The following is a 9,917-nucleotide window of genomic DNA, read 5'->3' on the forward strand; positions in this document are numbered from 1 at the left end:
GCGGCCAGGGCCGGAACATGGCGGCGCCCTCGGCACCGCGGCCGCCCCGGCCCCGCAAGGAGCCGCAGCAGCTCGTCATCCCCCGGAGCGCGGCCGAGGAGCAGCGCCTCCGCCTCGAGCGCCTCATGAGGAACCCGGTGAGGGCACCCGCCGGGGCACGGCCCGGGGCGGCGGGAGAGGAGAGGGGCGCCGAGACCCCCGCGCGCGCGCGGGGTCCGTGAGGGAACAGAGACACCGAGGGCCCCCCTCCCCGCTTAATGTCCGTGAAGGGAGAGACACTGAGACCCCTCCGCGGGGTCCGTGAGGGGACAGAGACACCGAGGGCCCCCCTCCCCGTTTAGTGTCCGTGAAGGGAGAGAGACACTGAGACCCCTCCGCGGGGTCCGTGAGGAGAGAGGGACACTGAGACTCGCACCCTACCCCCTGGGTCTGTGAGGACAAAGGGACACCGAACCCTTCACCCTCGGTGTCTGTGAGGTGAGAGGAACACCGAGACCATCTCGGTGTCTGAGGAGGGAGGGACGCCGAGACCCCATCCCGTCCMGGGGTCCGTGAGGGGAGAGGGACGCCGAGACCCCCACCTCCAGCTCTGTGAGAAAAGACGGACTGACACTCCCTTTCTCCTTCTCCGGGGTCCGTGAAGGGAGAGGGACCGACCTCCCATTTCTCCTCTCGGTGTCCACGAGGGGAGAGGAGCTGACATTTCCTCCCCGGGATCTGTGAGGAGAGAGGGACCAACCCGCCCTTCTTCCTCCCCGGTTCCATAACGGGATCGACACACCCCCCTTTCCTCCTTGCCGGAGGGGAGAGGGACAGACCCCCACSCACACCGGGTTGCAATGAGGGGAGAGGGACTTGTCTTTTCTGGGATGCTGTGGGATGCTTTCTGTGGGAACCCAGGGGCCTCTCAGTGCTCTGCCCGATGGTTTTTACCCACTGCTTTTAATGTATAGAAGCATGACCCTGGTTCCTCTTCATTGGGTGTTTTGATCCTTTCCTGAGATTTTTGCCAGGAGGAGACTCGCTCCCCCCGCTCTGTGTGCTGGAGCAGGCTGAGACATCCCTGCACCRCGTTCTTCCTCTGACCTTGCACCATGTGTTCTCCCTCCCCTGCTCTTCCCTGTCCTCTAGCTCTGTCATGGAAGGTGCAGAAATACCTTTCATCGTTTCCCAGACTACTGGTAGTGGAATTATACTCAGTTCCTGCGATTTCTTGGAGGTGCTGACATGCTTCCTTCTAGTTCCYGTGCTGAAAAGAGGCACAGACGCTCCTAATCCTCCTGGGGTTTGTTGACCTGCAGGCCTGAATGTGAGGGAGAGAAAGGATCCCTTCTGATTCTCCTCTTCTGCCTGCTCCTGATCCCTGTGTATGAAGAAATTTCTGCAGCTGTGYTCCTTCGGAGATCTGTCAGTTGGTGGAAGAGGCTGTTGTCAAACGTATCCCACCTTTCAACAATGTGTTAAAATTGCAGACTTTGCTCCTGGAAGATACTGATGGCTGGTTGGTTTGTTCTTGCAGGAAAAGACTGTACCAATTCCTGAAAAACTGAATGAATGGGCACCACGACCTCCCCCGGAGTTCGTTAGAGATGTCATGGGTAAAGATTTTGTTCTTCAGATAACTCTGGGGTCAGCCACATTTAACTTAGAAAAGTGTTTAGCAGGGAAGGACAGAGGTGATTTTCTGCTACTCATTTTGCTGGAAAAAGGAGGTGTGAAATATGTTTTGAGAGTTGATTTTTTTTGAGTTTTATTTGGTTCTCTGGTTCCACTTTTCTGATGGTTGTCAGAATGCAGAGAGAACAAAGCCCGTGGCACTGCAGCACGTGGGCTGCCTGCAGTGCAATAAGCTGCTGCTCTGGTGATGACAAGTAAATGATGATGAGTAAATCTGTCCTCTCTATGGATCTGAGAGTGCTCTGGAAGATTAGCAGTATGAAGTCCCTCTTTTGACTGCTTTGAGTCTGAATCTCAGGCTGTGAAAAGCAGCACGTGCAGCAGGTGTGATTGTGTGTGAGCAGGCAGGGAGCTGGCAGCTGTGCCAGRGCCCTGACCCAAGTACTCTCTGTACACTTGACTTTTACCTGCAGGGATTAAATGTAGTGGCTGTGGTAAAAAGTGGCTGCATGTACAAGTTCTGTCGTTCTTTGAGACCTTCATCTTTTCTAGAAGTTGTCTTGCTCTTACTTCAGAATAATTARTCTTGGACTAAAGTTTTTAATATGCTCCTKAATAAAATCTTCTGCTTATTGGAAYTCCCYCATGGCTTTTCAATAGCTTTGCAGTGTGCTTGAGTTGAATTGTCTTGTTTATCTGCGAGGACTTGACATGCTGGGATTCTGTTGGTATCCAGAGCACCCCTGTTGCMGTCCCAGCTGCTGGGTTTTAATTTAGTGTCTTCTTTGGGGCTTGTATTCCTGTACTTCCCCTGGAGAAATGGCTCAGGAGACAGGAAGAGAGGGGAGTACTATGCTTAAAGCTCCTGCAAGGCTTTAACATGCAGGCTGATGCCAGGAGTAGGGAGCTGTAGGGATTTAATTTATGAAGAAACAGTTAAAAACTGTCAGTGGGATCTGTCTTGCATGTGAAAGTGCAATCATTTTTTATCACCTTTCTGTTGATCTGTATTTTGTGTGTGAGGTGCTGAAAATTAGTCAGAAACAGCCTCAGCAGGGTGTTGTAGCTCACCTCTGCCTGTAAGAGAATGGGAGTGCATTTGATCTCTAGTTCTTTGCCTGCCTTGATGTGCAGCTAATACTGGGAACTCCAGTGGGGTAATTGTAGGACCTGCCGTGACCCAAAAGTGTGTGGGTTTGCAACTCATTTTGGCTTTTGTTTGTGAATTGAGTTTTTAATGGTGACACTCTTGTGTATAGATTTTCATCTTACAGTACCCTTCCCTGTGTCCCATCCCTCAGCATCCAGCTGTARTCATTTGTGGGCATCTATTTACCCTCTTTCCTAGCAGACTTAACTCTCCCTTGTTGCAGGTTCCAGTGCCGGWGCTGGGAGCGGGGAGTTCCATGTGTACCGGCATCTCCGTCGGCGAGAGTACCAGAGGCAAGATTTCATGGATGCCATGGCTGAGAAGGTCAGCACGACTCTTGATAACTCCCCCCACCCACAACTATTTGGTGTTCATTGCAAATCCGTGTTTTCTTTGAAAGTCATGTACAAACAATTCCGTTCTGAGCCACCCCTTGTCAGAGGAGTCTGTAGGAGTGTGTGATACGTGGTGTCTGTGTCAGTACTGAAACATTTGGTGTTTTGTGTCAGACATGCTCCATCTCCTGTGTTCCCTGGGGTCCTAGCACACAGGCCTCATGGGAATGTGTGTGTTCTCAGGCTGACTTGAAAGTGCTTTGAAAACTAAAAATCCCTGATAAAACTACCTTGCACAGACAGAAGCAAAGTGAGTGCCTGTGCACAGAGTCCAGAAGTTTCTTTTAAGTCCTGGTCAGGTAGAATGGCCCCTCTTTCAGAGAGCGCTATTGTTATTCTCTCTCTTGGCCAAGTTGAGTCTGTATGTTAATGTTTGTGTCTCCAATTATTCATCTGTTTTTACTGAAACGTTCATTAGGGCAGAAACCCAACCTCCCTCATCTGCTCTGGTGAGGATTCCTCCCTTGGAAGGTTTCAATATTTGGCTCAGGTTGCAGGTTAATAATGCTGTCTGTACAGGAGYCATCCCTAGGAACATGGCTTTGTATAAAGAAGCCAGACAAAATCTGGCAGAGCTCCCTTCTGTATTTTGCTAAAAGACTTCTCCCTAAAAGGACATGACTTTTAAAAGAAGTATTTTAATTTAGATTGTGACCAAAGTATGACATGTGATCAATTACAGCAAAGACTAGATGAGGAATTCCAGAAGAAACTGGAGAGGAATAAGATGATTGCAGAAGAGCAAACAGCAAAACGCAGAAGGAAGCGGTAAGGGCAGACTTTTCCCAGGAGGCTTGACATGGAAACCCTYACTCCCTGTGCCTCATCTGTAGCTGCATGCTCTGAATAAACACTGTCATTCTGTGTCTGCATCTATCAGCTGGGAAGTCTGGCTGTGGAAATTAAATTTGTCAATGTCAATGTTTGGTTTCCAAAGGTAGCTGTAAACCTGACAGGCTTTGCTKGGGTGGTTTCTTTTCCGTGCCACTGCTTGCAGGATAACTTTGGGCTGGTTGAGCTGCTTTTGCTGACACCGTGGTCTTGACTGCAACATGCCTTGCTGCATATTTGTTATAACAGTGTCAGGAAAGGTTTGTGTGTATATCTGGCTTAAATTTGTGCCTGAATCATTTGATACCAAGCAGTTCCAGTGCAAAACTGGGTGCTGCTTCAGGGGTAGGCTGCTTCTGCCTACCTCATTGAAATGTCTGAAAGGCCAAGTCTAATAATTAGGTGGAAATACTAAAAAATACCTTTCTCTTAAGTTTTAGACAAAATGGAACAGTTAAAAGATTGGTGCTCTCAAGAAATAGCCTGAGCATGATAGTGCAGTGACACAAGAATTTAAATCCCACTCTCTGTGTCCAGGATAGGTTTCAAAAATAGGAGGGAGTCATGGCTCGGCTCTTTCCCAGGATCTGACCCTGAGCAGCCTCTCCCTTGCTGTTTTGCATGCTGTGGCTGAGAGCTGCTGTGGAAAGGCCTGTGCAGAGTGACTCACTGCCATGTTAACACAAAAGTGCACAACACAAACACTGTTGCCATCTTAGTTTAATTTAATGTGGTCCAACAGATGGCCAGCAAGTCAGATCTGGCCTGCTGCCTCTTCCCTGGCTGAGATGGAGAACAACTGTTCCAACAGCAGATGCTGCCTAAACACTAACACCTCCTTGTCCCCTTCTATGCTCTAATGGTGTGGCTTAGCCCTGCAGGAGCCCTTCTAATTTCCCTCACCACCCTTCTCTTTMTTCCTGGCCCAACAGGTGCAGTTCCTGGCTCTCTGTTTCAAGAGAATTCATTTATGTATGGTGTTGAGAGAGGAACATGAATCCCAGGCTGCTCTGCCTATGTCTGCTATTAACTTGCCAGGTTGCCTTTGGTGGGCAAACAGAGCTGGGTTGTACGAATTGAAATTCTCCCTTATCCTTAGTGTTACTCCTAGGGCCTGATGTCCTGAGGAAGTACAGCCAAAGAGCAAGGTCAAAGCATACTGCAGTATTTTTATTTTCTTCAACTAAAGTATATATTACTGGTGATTTTTCCCCACAATGTTCAGTTTCTGCAGTCTGAGTTTTAGCACCATTTTCTCTTTGTGTTTATTAGGCTAGGTAGCTAAAATGTGGGGGCAGTTTCATTTTTGTTCCATCTGTGCTCTTGGAGATTCTTGTATATCATATAGTTTTGGTTGCAGTGGAGTCACGAAAGACTTTTAAAAATCCATTAAACTAAAAACAACATAGAAGAGTTTCTCTTGATCATGTGCTAAGTTTGCTCTGACTGAATTTTCAGTTGAGGCCAAATTTAAATTGAATTTCTCTTCTGAAATCAGCTTTTCCAAGATGTTTGTAATATGTCCTTTGTCAGTGTATGAATGTGCAGAAGCTTTACCACATTGAATTTGCCAGAGAGTCTTTTTTCTTTGCTTTGTAGCCAGAAGTTAAAAGAGAAGAAACTGCAAGCTAAGAAAAATAAACTCGAACAAAAGAAGGAGGAAAAAGGTCAGTGAAATTTAGTGTACTTTTCTCAGGACTTGGTTCTGTTCCCTTATTCAAGCCTAGAAGGTTTTTTTCCACCCCCCATCCCAAGTATTCTCAATACATGGATTAAAGCCTGAGCCTTAAGCTTGTTATTTTAGCTAATGTTTCAAAATCCTCTTTGAAAGCCATCTATTGAGATTTAATCTTACAAATAACTTGGCTGTTTGTGAATATTTTCCATTTATTAGGGGAAATTTTGGACAACAAACACTGGAATCTTGAGTTTGTTGTTTGTGGATGTTCTGCCCCTGCTGTTTTGACAAACTGCAAATTCAGAACATGAGCTGCTCAGAAGGAAATTATTGTTCAAGGCTGTGCTTTTTAAAGTGTAYTTTGAATGTGTATGGGAAAACAGGTGGAAAAAAATGCACAGCTTGGGCAGCAAGGAGCTGAATTATAATTTTTTGTAAGAAATTGAGCCACCTTGGTGCCATCTGTTCCACAGGACTCTTTTATTTGCATAGAAGTAAAGGTGAAAAACCTGACTGCCTCTGTTCTCCCGCAGTTTTGAAAATTAATGCTCAGCAATGTCAGTGTAACTGTTTGCTCAAACTTTTGCATATGCRTTGGGTCTTTTCAGTGAGTGTTTTTTGGCTTACCCTTTCAAATAGTTGTCCTTTGTGAATTAGCACACAAATTGTTAGTCTTAAAGTTACAGCAGTTTCCTGGTAATTCTGCTGGAACAGTGACTTGCCTGACAGTTCTACCTTATTTGTGCTTTCCTTTTCAGAATTGGATCTGTTTCAGCTGAACCACTGCCAGCCTCCCATGTAAACATGGGAGGACAAATTGTTAGGTTAATTTTACTTGTGACAGCAAGTGAATGTAGCAGAGTGAATTTTTTGGGTGTTTTGTTTTGGTTTAGTTACATTTTTTTTTTAAAGCTAGTCATTTATGAATTGTAACTGGGAGGAGAATTTAAGTATGAGTCAACACACTTTTATTCATTTTGAGTGAGCAAACAGAATACTTAGGGAGTGGCTGGGAGTGAAAAGAGAGCTAGATCAGGGACTGGCACTGTGGTATGGGATTGCCCTGTTCCAGCTGTGGGGCTTGGAGTGGTTTTGTTTGGCACAAGTTCCGGAAAGACAGAATCAAAATTCCCTGGTCTTTGTAACAGTTCTTAACTCTTTACAGTTTGTGGTTCTCTAGGTAAAATGGTAATGTCGGGGGTGAGAGAAGCCTCTGATAGCCATTTTTAGTCTACTGAGAACAGCCTTTCCTTTTTTTTTAGTTTTGTGTGCCCTGGGTTGTGATCTGAGAGTTTTTCCAAATTTATTGAAGAGTATTTGTTGGATATGGCRGGCAAATATTTGCTTTCCTTTTGGAATCAAGAAATTAGACCTTTGAATTGCCATGTTTCATCTTTGTTGTAGTAAAAACATTAAGGATCAGGCTTGGCTCTGAATGAGGTCAGCTGTTAAGGTTGCATTAATTAACGAACTCCCAATAAATCCTCAAAGTTYAGCACTTCACCACGCGGTGGCATCAGACCACCGATCCTAAGTCCTGCATGAACTGGTCAGGACATTGAGAGTGTGACTGGGCCGGAGGAGCAGGAAAGAGCAGAAAAATGGCTCTTAGATTCAGGTTCCACTTTATTCCATACCTCATTTTTAYTATCGCTTATTTAATTTCTAGTAGATATTTCCTGATTTTTGAGCAGACTTCACGAGTTTTCTGTGACCTTCATTAATCTTAGGCATATTTTAATGAGTTCCTATACTTTCAGTAAAGTTTATGGCACCTTGTGGAGTTTCTGTGAACTTGGATAGGTGTAGGAATATACTGAGTTCTGCCTGTGACTTCCCAGGGTTCTGTATGAACCTAGAAAGTTCATCCCAGCCTGCAGAGGTGAGATGGCAATGAGATAATCTATCACCTCAGTGTCTGACTAGTTTGTTGAAAGAAATAATGCTCCATGAGTGGTGGAGTTGTTTAATGATGGATTTGGTAACGTTGGAAGTAAGGGAATATTTCTCCAAGGGAGAATTTGATATTTTGAGCTCCTCGTTGAATTAATGGAACCTGATTTGTGTTCCCTGAGTATCTGGGACTGCTTAGTCGTGAGATATTTAACCAGCAAAACACAGGGGAATATGCTAYCCATCCGTGCTAATTAGCCTGACCTAATACACATTTGCTGAGCACTTGACACTGTTTTGTTGTGAAATGGTTGACAAGGAAGCCAGAAGGGAACACCTTATCCACTCACCCTGTTTGTGTTTGTAGAACCTGGTCAATCCCAAGAGCAAGGCAGCAGTGAGGATGACGAAGAGGATAGCAAGGAGGAGGAAGAGAAGGAAGATGATGCTGAAGAGCCAAGTTTTGTCATGGGAAGAGGATGAGGCCTTCCAGGGACAGCTGGAAACACTGTTCATTGCTTTATATTCAGGAGCATGAAAATCTTGCATCTCAGCCAAGCAGAACCCATTGGCGTACGTTACATCTGCTTAGCGGGGCATGGCCTTCACGTCACAGGCCCGAGAGAAAATGATAGAGAAATGCCAAATAAGAGATTTTTTCTTAATTGCTTGTATAACTGCTGTGCAGTCTGCTCTAAGTTTGCTCTAAAGAGTCAGCCATAAGTCTCTATGACCCTAGAGTTCTTTCTAATATGGCCCAGAGTGTTTTTCTGTCTGAAAGCTAAAACATAACTATTACCATTTAAGGGAAATATTACTGTGAAGGCTACGTATTCTACTTATGTTGGAGCTGGTAGCAGTGGGATACATGAATCTAGGGGAAGAGTTTAACCTAAAGTAGAAAAGTGGTCTGTAGCCAGACTCTCCTGCACTGTGAGTGTTCTGCATTTGGGGTTTTGTATGGGGTCATCTCTAACCCAAAGAAATCAGTTTATGTTGCTAGACAAGTTCTATAGATTTTTAATCAGGATCCSTTTTTTAATGCTAAAATTTTCCCTATTGCTTTTCTTCCGTGTTTTTTAAATTAATAAAAGGGATGTGTTGGATTGTTCTGTCTTCTTTTTTTTTTGGAAGAGGATTTCAGTAAAATAAAGAGATGCTGCAGTGCTGCAGGAAGGGACAAAGAGATCAAGTGACGTGACACACATGAAAATAKGGAAAAAGGTGTTAGCTGCATGTCACTTTTTGCTTTTGAATTGGAACAATACCTTTTCCCAAAGATTGTGTGTAAAGCCTCTGAATCCTGTGGCAGGAAGGCTTGGAATGGAATCATTTTGCTTGTGCTCAACTTCCTGTAATGACACCTGCCTTTATCTCTGCTTGAGCTCTCTGCTTTGCACTTTGGATTCCCTGGTAGGAATCATAATATCTCTCTATATATTTACTTATTGGTGCTTAAATGAAAAGCATATGCAGTGGTGGTTTTACTTGTAACTCTGGTTTTTGTCTCTTCAGTGTATCTTTAATTAGAAGTGCCTGCTGGCTTTCAGACATGCTCATCCCAGAGCCTTGCATCCGGAATGCGGTGCTACTTCTTCTCAAGCCTTTGGTTAATGCCAAATTATTTTAAGCAAAAACGGTAAAAAGGGAGAATCTCTTTTTAGGTTTAGCTTTTGTTGAATAGTGCTGCCAGAAATCCTGCATTTTGTCTGAGCTGGCTTTATGTAATGGCTTCTCAGTGGTATTACCGTGCTGGCCGGGAAGCAGATGTGATCCAGTGCAAGTGATGTTTGTGTTTAGTTCCCCTGTACATATCCAAGGGCTTTAGAGCTGGATAACTTCTCACCTGCAAGATCCACATCCCCACTGCCTYCTGAGTTAGAGATCTGCATGGAACTGTTTTCTGCTCAGTCTCCATAGGGGCAGGTGCTGCAAGGTGTGGCAGTTTCATTCAGATGCAGGATGGATGTTCTGCAGCTGGCATTCTCCCTGTGGAGAGATTAGTTATGAGCATTGCTTCACATGAATCCCYCTTAGGGCAGGCAAACGCTGTGGATACTGTGCTGTAGGATGAGCCATAAAAATGTGAGAGTTTTTTTATGGGCAGGGAAGAGCTGAGAGTCTCACTAATAAAGATGTTCTGCCTCTGAGCTTGTCAGATCTTGGAGCTGAGTAAGTGCTGTTCTGCWTTAAGTGGAGCAGATGCTGCTGAGTGAGGACACGCTTCTCTCAGCCATGAGGAAGGTGAACTCGAGTTTGTCTTGGTGATTGAACAAATTCAGGTTGTGTGCCCTCATCGTGCCTCCCTAAGATGCCACCATTACCCGCACTGAATTATTCATGCMCTGTTTTC

General features: G+C 45.2%; 1 protein-coding gene across 1 annotated transcript; it reads left to right on the forward strand.

Annotated features, from left to right (window-relative positions):
• On the forward strand, nucleotides 1-8,684 carry PRKRIP1 (PRKR interacting protein 1). Its single transcript, XM_057373360.1, has 6 exons — nucleotides 1-137; nucleotides 1,520-1,598; nucleotides 2,991-3,091; nucleotides 3,845-3,930; nucleotides 5,593-5,660; nucleotides 7,932-8,684. The coding sequence occupies exons 1-6, from the start codon at nucleotides 18-20 to the stop codon at nucleotides 8,045-8,047; spliced, it is 570 nt and encodes a 189-aa protein (XP_057229343.1). The 5' UTR covers nucleotides 1-17; the 3' UTR covers nucleotides 8,048-8,684.
• Nucleotides 8,685-9,917: the final 1,233 nt, after the last annotated feature.

Source organism: Malurus melanocephalus, unplaced genomic scaffold (genome assembly GCF_030028575.1).
Source record: "Malurus melanocephalus ecotype Western Australia unplaced genomic scaffold, MMel_1.1 scaffold_193, whole genome shotgun sequence".
In the NCBI taxonomy this organism is placed as follows: Eukaryota; Metazoa; Chordata; class Aves; order Passeriformes; family Maluridae; genus Malurus; species Malurus melanocephalus.